This window comes from Scyliorhinus canicula, chromosome 3, assembly GCF_902713615.1.
Source record: "Scyliorhinus canicula chromosome 3, sScyCan1.1, whole genome shotgun sequence".
NCBI classification, from domain to species: Eukaryota; Metazoa; Chordata; class Chondrichthyes; order Carcharhiniformes; family Scyliorhinidae; genus Scyliorhinus; species Scyliorhinus canicula.
This window is the reverse complement of record NC_052148.1, coordinates 134,616,024-134,637,508: the sequence shown is the minus strand read 5'-3', so window position 1 is coordinate 134,637,508 and position 21,485 is coordinate 134,616,024. Positions and strand designations below refer to the sequence as shown.

General features: G+C 47.4%; 1 protein-coding gene across 2 annotated transcripts in view; it reads right to left on the bottom strand.

Annotated features, from left to right (window-relative positions):
* Nucleotides 1-21,283, bottom strand: part of ugdh (UDP-glucose 6-dehydrogenase) — a 55,461-nt gene extending 34,178 nt beyond the window's left edge. The window contains exons 1-3 of one of the 2 annotated variants that reach the window (XM_038791393.1): nucleotides 21,163-21,283; nucleotides 309-475; nucleotides 99-200 (exon numbers count right to left, since the gene is read on the bottom strand). In XM_038791393.1, the coding sequence (XP_038647321.1) occupies nucleotides 99-200; nucleotides 309-470 (264 nt within the window). In that variant the 5' untranslated portion in view covers nucleotides 471-475; nucleotides 21,163-21,283. Of the gene's footprint in view, nucleotides 1-98; nucleotides 201-308; nucleotides 476-3,601; nucleotides 3,624-21,162 lie in introns of those variants that run through there. The other variant, XM_038791394.1, reaches the window with a different exon arrangement.
* Between the last annotated feature and the right edge of the window lie 202 nt (nucleotides 21,284-21,485).

The window sequence follows — 21,485 nt, the reverse complement described above, 5'->3', positions numbered from 1 at the left end:
GGATGAGCTTACACATGAACGATAACCACATGGGTAACTGTACAGCTGTAAGAATCACTACGTTCAGGAAAGAAGAGAATATTGGGCGAAAAAGTTACCGAAATAAATATAAGGTCAGCTTCTCGAATGGCAGCATCGATGTCAGTCAAGAAAAAAAGATTCTTCCCTCTGCATGATTCTACCACGTCCTTCAAACCAGGCTGGAAAAAAACGAACAATTAGAATTGAATATCGACAGAATGGCAAACACTCAAAAGCTTTGCGAAGCAGGGTTAGCAATAAATTGGCTAAATGTTTCACTGATTAACCTCATAGATTGGAAGAGTATTTGAGTTCCAGGCCTCTATTCTTGCATGGTTAACATCTACAACTGAAACACGAATCTCTGGGCACATATGAGCAATGACACTGCATGTTGGCCCACCAACATATCCAGCACCAATACAGCAGATCTTCTTAATTTCAAACATGATATCTGCGGAAAAAGATAAATAAAGTCAGTGATGAAATTAAATATTTTAATTCTGTAATCAGAACTTGCACTTGAATCAGAAATTTACCATTGTCTATTGCCCAAATGTTACCTAATTTTTCCTTACAGTACTTCCCTTCCTAACATCACTGTGGAAGTACCTAGACCACGTGGACTACCAAGGTTCCAAACGGCGGTTTTCCACCACCTTCTTAAGGACAGATATACACAACGGCTTGGAGATTGGACTCTAATCTGCTGCTTCAAAAGAACATGTCCAACTCCCCATAATAATATCCCAAATTCTCATGATTAAGGCCTTCCTAGTACCTGAATAAATGCATCCAATGGGTTGCTAAAACATATAGTCCACGAAAATCCGAGATTCAGTCTCAATATTTTATTCGAATATTACTGTTACAATTTGGGGCTTGCTTTAGACATTGGGCTGGATTTTCCAAAATTAGACTATGTCCCCCACGCTGGCATAAAAACGCTGGAGTTTTACTCCAGAGATTCCTGGGAAAAGATCAGCTAATACAAAGCCTGCAGGGGACTAGCAGGGACCCAGAGTAATTCCTGCAGCTTTAGCTGTGGATATGGAACTTGCACTTCCAGTCTGGAATCCACGTATGTACACGGCGGCAGCTTCCAGTGGCCGTGCCGAGCTCTATGGCAGACCCGGACCGCGGAGCCACACACAAAAATATTCCCCCCCCCCCCCCCCCCCCCCCCGGATCGGCTGCGCGCCTGAGCATCTAACCACACAGATAAAACCCCCGGCCGCCTATAAGTCCCCCCGGTGTCCAACCCCCACCAGGGCGACCGCGGACTGATACTGCAGCCGCCACGACAGCATCCCAACCGGCAATACCAGGTTAGTTCCACGCCGTCGGGAACTCGGTCCATCGGATCGCTGGGCTGACCTCTGTCAATGGGCCCCCAGCCGCGCGGCGTACTCCACAATCACGCCAATTCTCGGGCCCCAGAGAATCGGCGGACCAGGGTTCAGACGACCATGGTGCCAGGGTGACCCTTGCCACGGGACTGGGGTGGTGTCCAGGCACAGACTGCCATTACCACAGCCTGCAAAGCAGCCATCTTGTTGCGTCCCCCATCTTGGCCCCTGGTTCTGCAGAGTGACACCTGCCATATGGGCACCCCCACCTCTCAAGCCCCGCATCCCAGCTCCCACCCCCGCACCTCACCCTCCACCATGCCACCCACCACCCAACCGGCCACCACCCGCCGGTGGAGAACCATGCGGCCTACTCAAGAGCAACGCCTGCTGTAGCCCCTATGGGGGCACCGGGCTCGAGCTGGGGGCATACTGCTGGCAAAGGCAGTGCCAGCCAACGGTATCCCTGGCAGCAGGGGCAGGCACCAGGGCCAGAGGCTCTGATGGTGCAGGTCACCGATGGGGCCAGGGGTGCAGAGATGGGGAAGGCATGAAGGGGCAGAGCCTGCAGTGCCAACCGGAGACACCTGGGCGATCCCTGCATGCGAATTGGTCATTCCATCACACGGTCCCATCGGATCCCTGGGGTGGCAATGGTGGGAACTGTCAGGGGGGCGGGGGGGGGGGGGGGGGGAGAGCACAGCCCGCCCACAACGTCTGCCCATTCACCCCCCACATCCCCTCTCTGCCCAGCCCAGACTAGCCCACCCCTCACACCCATCTGACAGGGCACCAAGGCAGGTTGTTACAGTATTAACAGGGATTTAATGTGCACAACTATTGACGGATAGTCTGCTGTGATGCCCACCCTGCAACCTGGGTTCCCTTTGACGGCCATCTTCTGAGCGACTGGCCATGCATGGGCCTGGCTGCTGCTCGGTTGTCCGAGGTGGCATGGTGCCACCCTGTTCTGCCCGCTGGCCACCAAATGCGGCAGGGACCGGGGGGGGGAGGGGCCTTAGCGGTCATTGAATCAGTCCAGGTGTTACAGGAGATTGATTTGGATGACAAGGTTAATGTGGGAATGGGTGGGGCAGGCTTTCTTCACCTCGTTTTCGATGCTCCCTTCAAGGTGGAGAATTATGTGAAGGGTAAGGAGGGTTGATGAGGGAGATTAAGGGTCTTGAACATGGAGAATCTGTTTCGATAACAGATGGCGGCATGGTGGCACAGTGGTTATCACTGCTGCCTCACAGCTCCAGGGTCCCAGGTTCAATTCCAGGGAGAGGAATATGTTGAGTGGATACAGATGCTGTGTCCTAGGCCCTTGGCGATAGTGTTTACAAATGGTTATAGTTCTGAGGATTTTGGCCTTCAGAGAGGGGCCAGGCATGGGTGTTCCTCGCCCCCCCCCCCCCCCCCCCATGCTATTTGGCTATAGAGCCTTTGATGGAGGCTATTAGGTAGGATCCTTTGATTTTTGGGCTCCCAGTGTAGAGAAGGAGAATAAGATCGTGCTTTATGCAGACAATGTGCTGTTGTTTGAGTTGAAGCCGGACATCCCGGTTCCTGCTATTATTGATGCAGTAGATGGATTTAGCGCTTTTTCCGGTTATAAGATTAATTTTACAAAGTCTGAGGCTATGCCAATGGGAAGACTGAGAGGTAGACCACCCCGCTTTGCTCACCTCCCTTTCAGGTAGTCCCCTTCGGGGTTTACTTATCTAGGTGTTGGAATGACCTCTTTCTTCAAGCAATTGTACAGGACCGATTTATTTCCGTTAATTTTGTCTATCAGGAGGGACCTGACTTGTTGATCTTCCCTGCCATATCATGGCTAGGTAGAATTACATTGATTAAGATGAATGCATTGCCTAGATTGCTGTATCCTTTGCAGATATCGCCAAACTTATTGTCTGTTAAGGTCTTAAAGGAGATCAATGGAATGATCAGCTCATTCGGGAATAAAAATAAGCTTTGTTTGAAGTTGAAGCTCCCAGGTTCTAATGTGGGTTTGTGGTGCTTAATATTAGAATGCACACATTAGCCTCTCGTCCTAGGTTTATAAGGGATTGAGTTAGAAAGGGCTCCACCTCCATTTGGCTCAATATTGAAGCAGGCCAGACAGTGTATACTTTGCAGGCTCTGTTGTTCTACAGGGACTTTGGGTGTGATTTTTCTATAATTATTAACACTCTTAAAGCGTGGAGAAGAAGGGAGATTTAACTGACTTTTCTGTTCTCTCCCATTCTCGGCAGCCCGGACTTCCTACCATGGATTTGATATTTTGAGAGACAGACGCATTTGTCAGCTGGGAAACTGTTCAACGGTGCCTCCTCGTCATCCTTTGAGCAGCTATGCCCACAATTTGATATCCCGAGACATTCTTTTTAAGTATCTGCAACTGAAGAGACTTTATAAGGGAATGGGTTAGAAATGAAAATGAAATGAAATGAAAATCGCTTATTGTCACGAGTAGGTTTCAATGAAGTTACTGTGAAAAGCCCCTAGTCGCCACATTCCGGCGCCTGTTTGGGGAGGCTGGTACAGGAATTGAACTGTGCTGCTGGCCTGCCTTGGTCTGCTTTAAAAGCCAGCGATTTATCCCAGTGTGCTAAACCAGCCCCATTTGATTCGATATTAAAGCAGACCAGTTGGTGTCCTTAACAAGAGTGTGTCTTGGCTCTACTATTTCCCTGGTGGAAAAAATCGTGACTTCTGTGGAACCTAAACAGTTAATTAGCATGTTTTATGATACGTTCTGTTCCTTCTGTTCTAGATCCTGTGTGAGTACATGGGGTACCTTGCAGTCTTGTGAAAGAGACTTGGCAATTGACATTGATTTTTTTGAAAATAAATTTAGAGTACCCAATGATTTTTTCCAATTAAGGGGCAATCTAGCATGGCCAATTCACCTACCCTGCCCATCTTTGGGTTGTGGGGGGTGAGACCCATGCAGACACGAGGAGAATGTGCAAACTCCACATGGACAGTGACACGGAGCCAGGATTGATCCCGGGTCCTCGACGGCGTGAGGCATCAGTGCTAACCACTGCGCCACATTGCTGACAATTGACACTGATGAGGAGACATGGGGTAGTATATGGGACAAAATCAATAAAATTGCAGTATGCAACAGAATGAAGAAGATAAAAGCAAATGACTAGGAATTCTGGAATCTGAAACAAAAACAGAAAATATTGGACAATCTCGGCGGGTCTGACAGAATGAAGGAGTTATTTCACTGTTTGCACATTACACTGAGTTTGAGACAAAGGTTTGATCCTGATATATCCCCAATGTGCCTAAAGGGACTGGTAGTCAAGGGTTATTATATACACTACGTATGGTTCTGTGTCAAGATTCAATCCTTTGATTTGGTATAGATAAGGAGCTTGAGAGGATATTTGGCAGGGTCTTAGAATTTGATCCTTTTTCCAGAATTCTGCGTTTTCCAGATACTAGAATTACTGATATTAATGAAAAAAGGCTTTATAACATTCTACCATTTGCAGTTCAGAAAAATATCCTCTGCTCCTAGATCAGTGACAAGTACAATTCGATTCAAACCTGGAGATAAAATAGTTGTGGATTGTATTCCTATGGAATTCCTAACTTCTGTACTCCACTCTACTTGCATTCCGTAAAGTGTGAGACCCCTGTCTCAAATTTATAGGCTCCACTTTGTCTGGCCTGCTCCTGCAAGGTTTCCCATGTAGCCACCTGGGGTGGCCACATCCCGATTCCAAAATGGACACTTGCAAAGAGTAAAGGGAAAATTGGACAGTGCTAGGAAAACAAGCAGGTGCAAGGTTTGCCTGTGGATTGGAACTTGCAGGTCCCAGACAGAACCGATACTACAAGCCATTAGCATAGTAATGAGCTATCTCCGGGGACAAAAGAGAAACATTTAAGCAATCGGTACCAGAGCAGACTCCCCAGCGCCAGTGGAGACTAAAACAAAGGCAGGCCAACAGTCACCTAGGGCCCGCCCAGCGATCGAGAAACGACCCCTTTATTGGAGAGAATCAATACAAATGATTGGGACATGGTCCAATTAATTGGGGCCAAGTTCAGGAACCGCCCAGAAGGGCGCGAAACCCTTAGGGGTATAAAGAGGAGTCCCCAAAGACAGATCGCTCTTCTTCTTCATCTTCACCTTGGCATTTGGCTCTCAGCGACGAGAGGCCCGCCAAGCACCAGTCAAGTAAGTCTAAGGTCAACGCACGCTACGCACTCCTAGTGATAGGTACTCCTAGCTACTATTCCATACAAGTTCGAAGCCAGCAGTATCAGAACTGGACAATGGCCATTGTTCCTCTGACTGAGTGGGCACCCGAAGCTAAGTATAGGCTTTTAGTAGTAGTTGTAGTTTAGTGAGTAGAGTTTGTGCACGAGTAATAATTGATTGTGTGTGTAAATAAATGTGCATTGATTTCAAACTTACTAACTGGTATATCGAGTCTTTGATCAGTATTCGGTTTTGAACCTTGTGGTGGTATCAAAAAGATACCTGGCGACTCTTGAGCAAAGGTAATTAAAACAGAGCAAATTAAGGAAAGCATAACGAGCAACATTTACTGGCGACTCCGCCGGGACTCGACTTAGAAGTGGCCCCACCCACTCCGAGAGAACCCAAAATCTGAATTCGAAATCCAATTGGAAACAGGAAAACCACAAGTGTTTAAGCAGTACTGATCAAGCCTCCAGAATTCGGAAGTGTGTTAATGCATGCGTACTAACAGGGATATAAGGTAAACCTGTGAGATTTTGTTGCGTAAAACTGTCGGGAGTTTTGTAGGCCGGAAATTAGCGTAAGCCGTACCCGTGTTTACATCACCGCTTTATCACCCCCGGTTCCAAATTTAGTAGAGAACCCAGAGATACGAAAGATGGAACTAAAGGCAATGGAATGCCTTATGAACCCACAGGAATTCGAGGTCGCAGCGACCAGCAGAGTAGGACAGTGTCCCGTTTGGGAAGCGGAAATTAGGAAGTACCTCAAAGGGAAAGGATGGCCCCCTTGGAGCGAATTTTGCGCTAATGAGGAAACAGGTCCCGGGAGAATAGGACATACTTGGTGGGAGAACCTGACAGAGATCCACAAGAAGAGCTTGGGAAAAGCTCGCAAGCCGATGGCAATCGTGTCCTGTCTGGCACAATTGCGAGGCACAGAGGAGGTCATTCGGACGCTCCGCAGAGAGATAGAGGAGAGAGATAGAACCAGTAAGGTAGACGTGAGCGAGATTAAGAAGGAGAATAACGAGTTGAGAGGGAAGTTAGCAGCAAAGGACAGAGAGGTGGATGATGCCAAGAGGGCACACCAGTCTTGTCTGTCGCACTTAAGCAGCTTCCAGACACAGTATGATAAGGCCTACCAGGACACACAACGTGCGGTCTTGGTAAGAGAGGAAACCGAGCAGCAGGTAGAAACATTGAAGAAACAGTACAACGATTTAAAAGAAGCCCTACGAGCACTCCATGTTTCCACAATAGAACAGAGGCAGAGCTCCGTAGACCACGCAAAGTGCCGGAAGCAAATTGCAGAATTGTAATCCCTACTTTCTGTTCAAAATGGCTTTCAGAGCACATTCGGACCCCAACTAGATCAGGAAAACGGATCAGATTGGCAGGAATTAAATGAGACAGCCCACAGATACGTAAATGGAGCATGTACGCAGGAGAAACCCCTGAAAAGGAGAGCACCCCAATCCCCCACTGAACAGGCAGAACACACCCCCATAAACCCAGTAACAATTACACCGTTCCTCCCCACTTCAGACCCCCACCAATTCTTTGCTAGGGTTAAACAGCAGGCCACCATGTACGGCCTGGACGAGAGAGAGCAGATAAAGCTCACAGATTTGAGCCTCGACCCTTCAGTCGTGGCAGCCCTTCCCGACCCACAGAATGTAGGAGGAGGCACGCTAACAGAGATACACACAGCGATCCTTGATTCGATCGGCTACAACAGAGGAGACCTGGTAAAAGGCCTGAATAGATGTAGGCAAAAGAAAACAGAGCACCCCACAGCGTTTGCTGGACGCTTGTGGATACACTTCACAGCAGTTTTCAGAGAGCTAGCCCGCGCCCATTTGTCCGCAGATAACATGGCCAAGTGGGCTCGAATCCTGGCCTCTCATGCAACTGAGGCAGGACAGAGAGCTTGCGTGAAATATGACCCCTCAGACGAGGCCCACAATGAAAAATGGGTTTTGAAAAGGTTGTCCCGCGCTTGGGAGCAATCAGTACAAGGCAAAACCGCATTTATAAAACCCGAGGAAGAACAGGCAGATGCAGACATGCATCCAGTTAAAACACATCAAAACCCCGCATGGGTAAATAAGGGAAGGAACAGCCCACAGCAGACCAAATCCCAGGAGTGTTATAATTGCGGCCAATTAGGACATTACGCACGAGAACGTCAAGCCCCCCTGAAACAGCAACGGAATCAGCCCACCAATGCCCCCCGAACCAGCAACGACACCAACAGCCCCGACCCCCCACCCAGGGAACCATACCCAAGGGAACAATGCACCAGATAGCCTGCTCCATCTTATGTGCCCCAGGTGTCATGTTACAACTGTGGGCAGCCAGGACACTTCGCCCGAGATTGCAGGAGACCCCTACCACCAGCTAGACTCGCCCCCAGATATGAAAGAGAACACCACCCACAGCAGCTACAAGGTCCCAGCTGCCCCATGCAAACTGTGAGCGCTTATCCGCCACTTTTCATGGCAGGGACACCTCAGCAACACCAATTCATTTTTGTTCCTCTCCTCCTTCCTCTCTTCTTCAGTCACACTGCACTGACTCCATATGCTAGTTACACCCCAAGCCAAATGTGATTTACGGTGTCCTTCTGATGGAATCTGCACCATGTTTGTTGCATGTTTGTTTGTTTGTGTTACTGTTAAGTGTTGATTGTTTAGAATTTGCTCGTTTTCACCCCACGCCACCACTCCTTTAATGCCCCCTGGCAGTTAATGGAACAAGTTTGTCCACAGACAACCGACTAGTTTATCAGCAGAAACCTCTGAGAACTTGCCCAGACACCGGTTCATAACTACTCTTCTGATTCGAGAGAGAAGAGACATTACTGCAACCCCCACGACGACCACATTCGTACCCGTTCTTGCCGGTTACTCAGGCAGTGGAGAAACGGCACTAATTCCCGCCCTGCCTGGCGGGAGGTCAGCTACGCTCGGGTAGAGCACATACCGTCGTCCTACCCGGGGACTCCGTCCATTTCTTACCCGCCGATACGCACCTCATTTTGGCTCTTTCAGTTCAAAAGATTTTTGGTTTGTTTCATGTCGACCCTTCGGTTGCTTTCCTCATGCTATTTACATCCTCAAACATTGGGATGGTAAATTGCACAGGCTGCGAGACGGCTCGCACTGTGTCAGTATTTTTTTTAGAATGTCTTGTCCAGAATTTGTTTTTTTTTATGATGTGGAGATGCCGGCGTTGGACTGGGGTGAGCACAGTAAGAAGTCTTACAACACCAGGTTGTAAGACAACACCAGATTCACCTGAAGAAGGAGCCGTGCTCCGAAAGCTCGTGTTTGAAACAAACCTGTTGGACTTTAACCTGGTGTTGTAAGACTTCTTACAGGTTAAAGTCCAACAGGTTTGTTTCAAACACGAGCTTTCGGAGCACGGCTCCTTCTTCAGGTGAATGGAAAGGCTTGTTCCAGAAATGTTTATATAGACACAGTCAGAGATGCCCCGGAATGCGAGCACCTGCAGGCAATCAAATCATCAAAGATGCAGAGAGAGAGGTAACTCCAGGTTAAAGAGGTGTGAATTGTCCCAAGCCAGTTCAGTCGGTAGGCCTCTGCAAGTCCAGGCTTGTTGGTGGGGGCCGAATGTAATGCGACATGAATCCCAGATCCCGGTTGAGTCCGCATTCATGCGTGCGGAACTTAGCTATAAGTTTTTGCTCAGCAATTTTGCGTTGTCGCGTCTCCTGAAGGCCTCCTTGTAGAATGCTGACCCGGAGATCAGAGGCTGAATGTCCTTGACTGCTGAAGTGTTCCCCAACTGGAAGGGAACAGTCCTGCCTGTTGATAGTCGCACGATGCCCGTTTATTCGTTGTCGCAGTGTCTGCATGGTCTCGCCAATGTACCACGCTTCGGGACATCCTTTCCTGTGCGTTGTCGCGTCTCCTGAAGGCCTCCTTGTAGAATGCTGACCCGGAGATCAGAGGCTGAATGTCCTTGACTGCTGAAGTGTTCCCCAACTGGAAGGGAACAGTCCTGCCTGTTGATAGTCGCACGATGCCCGTTTATTCGTTGTCGCAGTGTCTGCATGGTCTCGCCAATGTACCACGCTTCGGGACATCCTTTCCACAGGAAAGGATGTCCCGAAGCGTGGTACATTGGCGAGACCATGCAGACACTGCGACAACGAATAAACGGGCATCGTGCGACTATCAACAGGCAGGACTGTTCCCTTCCAGTTGGGGAACACTTCAGCAGTCAAGGACATTCAGCCTCTGATCTCCGGGTCAGCATTCTACAAGGAGGCCTTCAGGAGACGCGACAACGCAAAATTGCTGAGCAAAAACTTATAGCTAAGTTCAGCACGCATGAATGCGGACTCAACCGGGATCTGGGATTCATGTCGCATTACATTCGGCCCCCACCAACAAGCCTGGACTTGCAGAGGCCTACCGACTGAACTGGCTTGGGACAATTCACACCTCTTTAACCTGGAGTTACCTCTCTCTCTGCATCTTTAATGATTTGATTGCCTGCAGGTGCTCGCATTCCGGGGCATCTCTGACTGTGTCTATATAAACATTTCTGGAACAAGCCTTTCCATTCACCTGAAGAAGGAGCCGTGCTCCGAAAGCTCGTGTTTGAAACAAACCTGTTGGACTTTAACCTGGTGTTGTAAGACTTCTTACTGTTTTTTTTTAAATGAGGGAGTCACAGATGGTGACCAATTATAAAGGGTAATTGGCAACAAAGGTCAGACAAACACACGAGATCTTAAGCAAGATAATAACAGGTATTATGCTTGTGTTCACAGGATTCCAGAAGCTCAAAGAAGACCAGAAGAGAAGAAAAGAAGAGAAGAGAAGGAAAGATGAAGATGACCTCCATTTTTGTTACACGGATACTAGCAGGATCCCTTTGGTTGCGCACGGACACTAACCCCCTCACCCCCACCCCACAGGGCGTCAATGATTCCCTCCCACACAGTACACAGAGCCCAGTAACGGGCAGCAGTACCCCAACCTGGTGTGATAAGTTTATCACTTGGTGTTCACTCTCCTATGTCGTAGAAGCACTTTTAGCACTGGCGATACTTTGCAATGTCGTGCAGACCATTAGAATGAGGGAATGGCGAAGGAGAGCCTAAGGCTCTAGCACCCAGGTATACAGAATTAGATCCCCTATCTTCGGTTTCCACCAGACCCCCGAACCCCTTGACATGGATTAATGTGCATCTGTTTTTGTTGTTTTGTGTGTGTTCGTTTGTTTCAATAAAAAGCGTAATCTCTGTGTTTGACTGCCAAGCCAGAGAAATTTGTATGCTGCTATTTTTGTACAGTTTAAAATGTTAGGATATTTTTGAATTGTTTGTTTGAGGATAGTTTATTAAGAACAGTTAGAGGTTCCAGTTTTTTTATTTTGTAATGCATGCCTTGATGCCTTAGAGCCCTGTAGAGTATTTGATGATGTATGTATGTAAAATTGTTTAGGTAAAATTATGTTGCATAGTTTAGGTCAGTGTAGAGCCTAGTCATGGGTGCCCTGCTTGGTCAGAGAACGAAGACAACACAGGTAATGTGATCCTTCACGCTTTGCGTTGAGGATCACAAGGAGTGGGTGTAGCCACCTGGGGTGGCCACATCCCGATTCCAAAATGGACACTTGCAAAGAGTAAAGGGAAAAATGGACAGTGCTAGGAAAACAAGCAGGTGCAAGGTTTGCCTGTGGATTGGAACTTGCAACTCCCAGACAGAACTGATACTACAAGCCAATAGCATAGTAATGAGCTATATCCGGGGACAAAAGAGAAACATTTAAGCAATCGGTACCATATCAGACTCCCCGGCGCCAGTGGAGACTAAAAAGGCAGGCCAACAGTCACCTAGGACCCGCCCAGTGATCAAGCAACGATCCCTTTATTGGAGAGAATCAATACAAATGATTGGGACATGGTCCAATTATTTGGGGCCAATTTCAGGAACCGCCCAGAAGGGCGCGAAACCCTTTGGGGCAGTGGTGGACTGGGTCTAAAAATATTGGTTGCCAGTTTTAAAGTTTGCTGGGTCCAAGCAGGACAAATCTTTATACAACTGTTTGTGTTGTACAAAGCGTGATTCTAGTGACTGGACAATGCGATCCATTATTAGGTTAAACACATTTACTCGAAAATCAGCTAGAGAATCTGAGGAATTTCTTTCATCATCAATAAGCTCAACTGCCATTCTTTTCTTCTTCCTCTGCCTCTTAACTGGCAATGGTTTCCAACGCATCAATTTCCAATGTTTGATTTTCATCCATATTCATCTGTGAATTCCTGTCATTACATTTATTTACAAATTCCAAAGCCTTGCTGTGAACGTTATCAAATGTTCTTGTCTGTTCCTTCAACTTTGTTGTAGCTGAATCTACCAAACTCCATGCAGTAATCATATCTAAACCACTTGTCTGTAGATAACTTGATAACGGGGTTGTAGTTTCAAATATATACAAGTAAGTAAATGCTGTCAATATGGTTTCAAACTTTAGAAGACTTTGAAGTAAAACATTTGTTTCATGTTTTGTTTTTGCATCAAACTTTTCTGAATCTTGTATCATTGATAAGCATGTCAATAGATTTACGAAAGTACTGGCAGCGGCATCATCAAAACGTCCAAATATAGTTGTTGCTGCATTGGATTTTCCTGACCATCTGGTCTCACCAATTAGCTTTAATCGTTTCATTTTTTCTTGTCCTAGATGTTTTCCTACAACTTCTACCCATACAGCCATTCTCTTGTATGATGCTTTCACAAAAGTTGCTATATTCTGGAGCAAATTGAAAAAAGAAACTGCAGGCACACAACATTTTGTTGTTTCAGTTATCACCAAATTCAAGACATGGGCATAGCACCATATATGAACATGTTGATCAGCCACATCAGCAATTTTACTTTGTAAACCATTATACTGGCCATGGTAGCTTGCAGCGCCATCTGTGCTATCAGATAAACATTTTTGGGGGTCATTTTAAGATGCTGTAATGTTTCAATCAATAGATCAAAAAGTCCCTGTCCTGTACCATCATTACTTGGCACAACTGAAAGTAGTCGCTCACAGATAATACCTTTAAGCACATACCGAATAATAATGCTAAACTGATCGATGGATGAATTATCTTGTGTTGAATCAACCTGAATAGAATAATATTTTGCTTGAGAAAATTCATGACCAATTCTTTCTTCTATCATATTCTTCATAATTTTGATTAACATGTTTATAGTTGTTTTACTCAGGTATGTAACAAGTCCACCACGGCCTTTACTTTGAGCCTTTCCTTGTTGCTCTAATCGTTTGATTCTTTGTTTAGACTTGTTTTGCACTGCAGAAATGTGAGCTGCCATAATGGGGTCATATTTTGCCATCAACTGCACTGTAGCTAAAAAATTGCCATGATTCAGAACCTCATTATCTACAGTGTAGGCCGATTCATTTCTGTGACCTCGAAAAGGAAGTGCTTGCTTCCCTAACATCTTTATGATGTCTATAATCCTCATCACAATACTTCTCTGCTTCAGTACTTCTTCTTTCCTTTTAATTAGTGATGCTGCAAAAAATTTATCTAAGGTGCCATCATTAACCACACTGATATATTGCTGAGCATTTCTGACATGTGTTGCTGTCGATTCATGTAAAGTCAAGCTCTGGCTAATACGCCTGTAGTCACTAAAGCCACGTACAAAGGGTGATGGATTACAAGTGTTGGGAAACTCAAAGGCTAAGCAGTATGAACAATATAAGCATCTATTTTCTTTGTTATATGTTAGCCATTTTCTTGGGACTGAGTCATTCATAATTTTCCTCTCATACAAACGAGTATCAAATGGCAGATCATCAAGTGGCTGAAGTGGATGTTCAGCAAAAAACTGTTTTAGCTTTGCTCGTGATGGATATTGGAAGATTCCAGTAATTGATCTTTCATTTTCTTGTGTAGGTTCATTTACAGGATGTGCTTCAGAAACCAAGTCATTTATGCTTGAAGGAATATCTGATTCCCTGTCACTAGTTGAAGCTATGTGTTCAGGTGTTGCAACTACAGGCAGTACAGATACCTGAACAAGGAAGCCAGAAAAAATATTGGGCCTGGGTTGATTAGTAATGGATGCACTTGTATTTGTCTCTACATTCAAAGTAGCTCTTCTCTGTTCTTGTAACTTGCATGTCATTGCATCATCACCATGAGCATTGTTTCTTGCTTCTTGATTATTTGTTGCAGAACTGGATATTGATGTGGATTGTGCTTGTGGTATTATAAACTCTGTAATAGGCCTGCATTGCTTGGCTGATTCCTTCCTTTCTGCTTCTTTTTGTTCTTTGCGTTTTAGTGACCCAGATTTATGCTTTTTCTTTTCCATGCTGGTAGGGGTAATATTCCTGAAATAAAAACTTAATTAAAAATAGCCCACATTGGGAAATATGAATATTGATGATTGCAAGAATAACTTGAAGGAACGCCAGATAAACCCCTACTTGATAAACGATATAAAATAACTTACTTACACTTCAATAGGCTATGTTCATTAGTCAATACTACTGTGGCCTATGCAGCTTCAGAAGAGGAGACAATCCACTGTCCAGTGTTCACACCAGCAAGCAACTGAGACAACTGTTGAAACTTAGAAGTTTGGTCTGACTATAGTAAGACATTAAGAATGGTCCCACGACCAAAGTTAACATGTCCAGTTTGATACCAGTGTAGTGTTACAAGTCGCAACCCTTTGAGTTTACCGATCATGGCTTATCACTTCAATATCTTTGACCTCATGATTCACGGTCAAAGGTACCGCTTCTCCTTTTCAGTGACCTCACGACCCTATGTACTGCTTGATATCCTTTCAAGTTGCCGGCCATCTCAAATCACAAACTGTAACTTCATCTTTAAATTCACACACTCTTGCTGAAAACGTGGATTTCCAACTATGTCCGTCCCAGGTGAACCAGCCCCCCCCCCCCCCCCCTCCACTCCTTTTCACATCCGTTTAACACTGCTTCGTTCCTTTATACACTGAGTGATTATTTGTTTGTCTCTTTATTGCATTTTTATTTGGTATTGCTCTTTTTAAAAACAATTATATTTTATTAAGTTAGAATACAAATCTCAGGAAAGAAGTTGGAGATTTATTTATCTAATTAATTATAATTTTTAAGGGCCCTTCAGAGATTCACGGGCCCCTTCTTGGCTCTCCGTGCCCCGGACCGATGTACCGGCTGAATCAAGACTACTGCTTGATATCCTTTGAAGTTGCCGACCATCTCAAATCACGAATTGTAACTTTATCTTTAAATTCACACACTCTTGCTGAAAACATGGAATTTCCTTAATTATGCCCGACCCGGGCCCCCTTATTCCACATCCTTCCACTACCTCCCCTGCTTCGTTCCTTTTCATGCACTGCTTATTTGTGTCCTGTTCTCTTTTTTTCTTATTCCTTTTTATTACTAAAACAGTTGTCTGTGTTTGTTTCTTTATTGCATTTTTATTTGATACAGGGGGCCCACTTCATCAGGGGCCCACTTGCCATCGGGCAAGCTGACACCCTGGCCAGTCCACCACTGCTTTGGGGTATAAAGAGGAGTCCCCAAAGACAGATCGCTCTTCTTCTTCACCTTCATCATGGCCTTCGCTCTCAGCAACGAGAGACCCGCCAAGCACCAGCCAAGTAAGTCTAAGGTCTACGAGATAGACGCTCCTAGCTACTATTATATACCAGTTCGAAGCCAGCAGTATCAGAACCGGACAACGGCCATTGTTCCTCTGACTGAGTGGGCACCCGAAGCTAAGTATAGGCTTTTAGTAGTAGTTGTAGTTTAGTGAGTAGAGTTTGTGCATGAGTAATAATTGACTGTGTGTGTAAATAAATGTGCATTGATTTCAAACTTACTAACTGGTGTATCGAGTCATTGATCAGTATTCGGTTTTGAACCTTGTGGTGGTATCAGAAAGATACCTGGCGACTCTTGAGCAAAGGTAATTAAAACAGAGCAAATTAACAAAAGCATAACAAATAATACCCATGAACCATGATTTCACCATACCTTGTGCATCTTGTTATGACAGTCTACCACGTTTGTACGGCCTTATCCTCTTTCCTCTCCACTCTCAGATCTATTGTTTAAGTAGAGGCACTAATTCTTAAGGGCCATCGTTCTGAAATTATCCTGTCTTTATCTGTTCTTATGTTTGCAGAAATAGTTGTTCTGTACTATACCAATGTGTTTTGCAAGTTTGCTGTGCTTTCTGAAAAAAATTCTAATAAAAATATATATTTTTTTAAATCCCCAGTTTGGCCTCTGCTGGAACATTGTGTCTATTTCTGACCACCATACTTCAGGAACAATGTCAAGGCCTTGGAGAAACTCCATGAAAAAGAGACTTGGTTCTGTGGGGATATTGAAGAAGCTGGGATTGTTTATCCTTAAAGCGTTTAGATAGAGCAAGTGTGGAGAAACTGTTTCTCCTGGTAAGCAGGTTAGTAACCAGAGTTCAAGGTCTATTTTGATGAGCTGATGTTGTACAAGCACGAGCTGGTTGAGTATTCTGCCTATTACAAAATCAATCATTGATATGAATGGCCTACACACCAGCCATTGCACCAGCACTAAGATTTATACACTTCATTGCTCAATTGTGGGAACCTCTTTTTAGGCTGACCCCAAAAAAACAGAACTTGCCCTTGCTGAACAATCCTGAGCATGCTAATAGCTACATTAACAACCAATTAAGTTCAAGCTAGGGCAGCACGGTGGCACAGTGGTTAGCATTGCTGCCTACGCGCTGAGGACCTGGGTTCGAATCCCGGCCCTGGGTCACTGTCCGTGTGGAGTTTGCACGTTCTCCCCGTGTTTGCGTGGGTTTCACCCCCACAATCCAAAGATGTGTAGGATAGGCGGATTGGCCACACTAAATTGCCCCTTAATTAGAAAAAATAATTGGGTACTCTAAATTTAAAGGAAAAAAAAATTAAGTTCAAGCTCATTATGTGGCTTCTTTACACTTGCTAGAAACAACATACATTCATAGGCAGGGACTCATTCTCTGCAAACAAAAGGAATATGTTCAAGCCTTGCATCTTTTAAAAATTATCTGGATGCTTGGGAACCTTGAATTCCCTTTGCTTTCTCCATGGCAACACCTTGTCCAATTAGAGTCGATTTTCCAACCAATCAGCAATCTTTTCTCCTGTGCTATAAATTGTTATGATGGTTTAAAACTTGGCATGCTTGCATTTGTCCTGATGAATGAAAGGCGGACAGCTTTAGCAACATTCTAGCAAATTTCAGAGTTACCCCTGAGGTTGTGGTCAATATTTATTCCTCAACCAACATCACAAAAACAAATTAATCTGGTCATTATCCATTGCTGCTACATTTCCTACAACGGTGACTATACTAAACTAACTTGATTAACTGTAAAGTACATTTGGATGTTCTGCGGTTATGAAAGGCTCCATAAAACTTTCTGGGCAGGATTCTCCCGAATCCCCCGATGGCCCGACACCGGCGTAGAAAAATGGCGCAAGCCACTCCGGTGTCGGGCCAACCGGAAGTTGCGGAATCCTCCGCACTTCCGGGGGCTAGGCCGGCGCTGGAGGGATTGGCGCCACACCAACCAGCGGCAAAGGGCTGGCACGAGTTAGTGCATGCGCAGAACCGCCGGCATATTCTTGTGCATGCGCAGGGGGTGTCTTCTCCGCACCAGCCATGGCGGAGCCTTACAGAGGCCGGCGCGGAAGGAAGGAGTGCCCTCACGGCACAGGCCCGCCCGCAGATCAGTGGGCCCCGAACGCTACCAGATCAGTGGGCCAGGCTACCGTGGGGCCCCCGCGGTGCCGGATCCCCCCCTCCCCCGAGGACCGCACTAGCCGGCATACCAGCCAGGTCCCGCCGTGTGGGACCATGTCCATTTCACGCCAGCGGGACTGGCTAGAAACCGAAGGCCGCTCGGCCCATCGGGGCCCGGAGAATTGCCGGGGAGCCGCTGCCAATGGCCCCCGACCGGCGTAGCGTGATCTCCACCCCCACCTGAAAACTGGTGTCGGAGCAGCGGGGCTGGATTCAACGGCGCATCTTGGAGTCAGCACCCGGAACAGGGCGGCACGGCGGGTCATGTGCCTCCGGCAAGTGTGTCAGGGCCCTTCGGCCCCAGAGGAAACCCGCCAGGGCCACCCTCGGAAAGCGAGGCAAGGGGCTGCCTCCACCTCTGATGTGTATCCTGGGGACACAGATAGACGCAGCAGTAGAGCGCAAGTCGAGGATCACTGAGAGGGCATTGGAGGGGAAGGGATGTGGGGATGGGGGATAAAGTGCGTTGTGTGTGGGGGCAAGGCAAGGGTCTGGGAGGGGAGGGGAGAGTAAGGCGAAACCATTGGGGATCGGGACAGTTGGGGAAATATTTGTGAATTAATAAAAATTGTCCTCAACCAATATGACGCCTCTGGCATTTTCTTCCGCAATGCGGGTTGAGCACCAGTCCCATGCCCTACCTCCCCAGACACAGAATCCTGGATGAGTCTCCCAGCCCTCCATCCCGGTACACCTTGTGCAGGTGATGGGTGTGAGTGAGGACTCAGCAGACAGGCGGGAGTCAGGCTATGTTATCCATTGAGGAACACCGGCACTGAGGTCTCAGTGGGCCATCATCACCCCACTGCCCTCAATAGTGACCCCACTGACAGTGCAGACACAGTCTCACCATCCTGGAGTTACACAGACCATGGGAACGTGGAGAACAGTGCGAGGAGGGTGAAGGGGTGATAAGGGGAAGGGGAAGGCTGAGAGATGGGGAGAGGGAGCAGGAAGGAGGGGGTTGGAGAGAGGAGAAATGACAGATGAGGCCACGTCCTCTGAGAAGTGGGTCCGGGCTTGCCAGACCATCGCCACTGATACCTGTCCATCATCCATCGGCTGGGCTTGCGGGTCCTCCCTGGGGTTGTCCTCCAGTCCCTCCAGGTCCGTGCCACCTCAACCTCCTTCGCGGAGGTGGCTACATGTTCCTCCCCCTCCACCTCCAGCATGTCGCCCAGCTGCTGTGACAGGTTGTGAAGGACGCAGCAGATCACCACAAAGCGCCCGGAACTAGGGCATTCCGTCGATGGTGGAGAAACCAGCTGCCCGGACATCCTGCTTGGTCCATGTCAAAGTTTATATACTTCGCTGCCCAGGCAAACAGGACATCCGTGACTTCATGGATGCACTTGTGGGTTGTAGCCTGTGAGATGCCACACAAGTTCCCACTCATGTCCTGGAATGATCCTGAGGCATACAAGTTCGGGCCACCAGGAGCGGGTTTCCTCCTCCTCCACGTGGTGCCAAGTACGCAAGGACATGGCACAGGTGCAATACCATCCATTTGGTGAGGCTGAGCCTCCTGCGGCACACACTTTCCATCATCTAATTTTAATCATCTTTACTGTCACATGTAGGCTTACATTAACACTACAATGAAGTTTCTGTGAAAAGCCCCGAATCGCCATGTTCCGGCGCCTTTTCGGGTACACAGAGGGAGAATTTCGAATGTCCAAATTACCTAACAGCACGTCTTTTGGGACTTGCTGGCGGAAACCGGAGCACCCGGAGGAAACCCACGCAGACACGGGGAGAGCATGCAGCCGGGAAGCAAACCTGGGACCCTGGCGCTGCTAACCGTCGTGCTGCCATGCCGCCCAAGGGAGTTAAGGCTTCCTTCAAGCTTGAACCAGCGACCTAAGGATGTCAGTTTTAATCATCTACGGTCCTCCGCTCTACCAGCTGAGCTATCGAAGGATAGAATGTTCGAAAGAGTAGAGACGTCTGTACACCTTGGACCATCACTGGCTTCCCCTCTGGATCTCTCTGGGCTGATGGGCGACTGGGTCCCAAGGTCTGGAGTGGGGCCTTGCACATGGCCGCGGCCTCAAGTCTCCGTCTATGCCTGGGCAGCACGGTAGCCTAGTGGTTAGCACAACCGCCTCACGGCGCTGAGGTCCCAGGTTCGATCCCGGCTCTGGGTCACTGTCCGTGTGGAGTTTGCACTTTCTCCCCGTGTCTGCGTGGGTTTCGCCCCCACAACCCAAAGATGTGCAGAGTAGGTGGATTGGCCACACTAAATTGCCCCTTAATTGGAAAAATAATTGGCTAATCTAAATTTATAAAAAAAAAAAGTCTCCGTCTATGCTGCTGCCACCCCCTCCCCTGGCATCTGGCTGCCTGGCCTGCCAGCAGCACCTTGAGGGCAGCTTCCACGGGGTCCATGATATTGTCCATGCCGTGTAATATCTAAGGAATTGGGAGCGGGTGAGAGACTGACAACCAGCGGTGTCTTCCACCCCAGGACCCTCCAGATCCCTACAGTGTCCAAGCATCACGGTCTGATTAGGATGCTTGGCAATAACTTCCACATGCTACATGGCCCGCCCACCTACAGGGATCCACTTAGGATGTGTGAAGTGCTCACTTAACTACGATTGCCAATCCCCAATTAGCTATAGCCTTCAGTCATGTGGCCAGAGGCCTCCAGTCAGGGTGGGGCAGGGGATGGGGTTAACCCCGGAACAGGACCACACAATCTGGGGGTGGCATGGCAGACCCGCGGGCGCTGAGACACCCTTCTCCCACCGCTCCAGCCCCCATGGGTGGCCACCCTATCTGCTCCATGCCCCCTCACAAGTCTGCCCACCCCCCCCCCCCCCCAGGGGTTGTCCCACCCCCCTTCCAAGCACTGGGGCAGTAACTTGGGGCAAGTCTGGGCTTGTTGCCTGTGAGCAAAGATGGCTACTCTTCTCCTCAGTTCCCCGCAGCAGCCCTTCCGCCAGTTTCATGTTTTCAAAAAGGGGTACTAATCGACCACTTGCTGGGGAGCTGTAAGATAGCGGGTCACTCCTGTTAATTGTCTGGAGATTGGGCTTAAGTGGTGATTATTGGTTTCTTGCGGGATCATGATTTTGCCAACGGGAGCGGGCCGATTAGATCACAAACCAATCGGCACCCACCGCGGTTCTCGATTTTGGCCCATCCTGCGATTTAACAGCCTCGTCGCGCTCTTGCTTAAGCGGAAGGCAGTCATTAAATCATGCCCTTTATCTTAATAGTTCAAGCATTTTGTGTCTAGGTGTGCACCAGCCTCATATATCAGAACAATTCGTGATAACAGATTATATTTGCTCAACCCAAACAAAATCTGTCCAAAAAAACTGTGCACTTTGAACGGTTTTAAATGGTGGTCCGATAACACTTCTGAAAGCGGGAGGTACACTTAACTTCTCATAGAATCTCGATTTTAGGAGAAAGCAACACGGAAATTCAAAAGAGAGGAGAATGAGTTTGATTGTCAAACCGGATCATAATTTTAAAACAGGAAAACAAACACAACTTTTTCCCACTCACTCCTGCAAGTGAAGCGGGATTGTGTACAGAGAGGAGCGGCCCTGCATCGCTGCACGTCCAGTTCAACTTCCTCAGGCACAGAGCATCTCACGTGTGGAAATACCAGATTTGGAAAGGAAATCAATAATATTCGGGAGGGGGGGTTGCCTGGGATTAATTTCTCGCTTACCTTCTGTCAGTTCCAGCAGTTGAGGGGCATTAGCTCGAAAGGTCACTGCCTCTTCCGTGTTTTACGCTGTTTGATCGGCTCTTGCCGCTTGTATGAAAACTTATTGAGCAATCTGTGAAGCTCAACCCACCCCTCTGACGTGCAAGGAGGTGGGCAGGCCTCCAAGCTCAAACTTGAACTAAAGTGAATGGCTCTAGGATAAGCTTCATGATAAGAATGCGGTTCGATAATTCGTTCAGTACCATAACTATTTTCCTTTTCCTCAGCCTTCACTCCCACCCCTGTCCTCCCATCCTTTCTAAATATCCCCGTGTCGCTGCCCT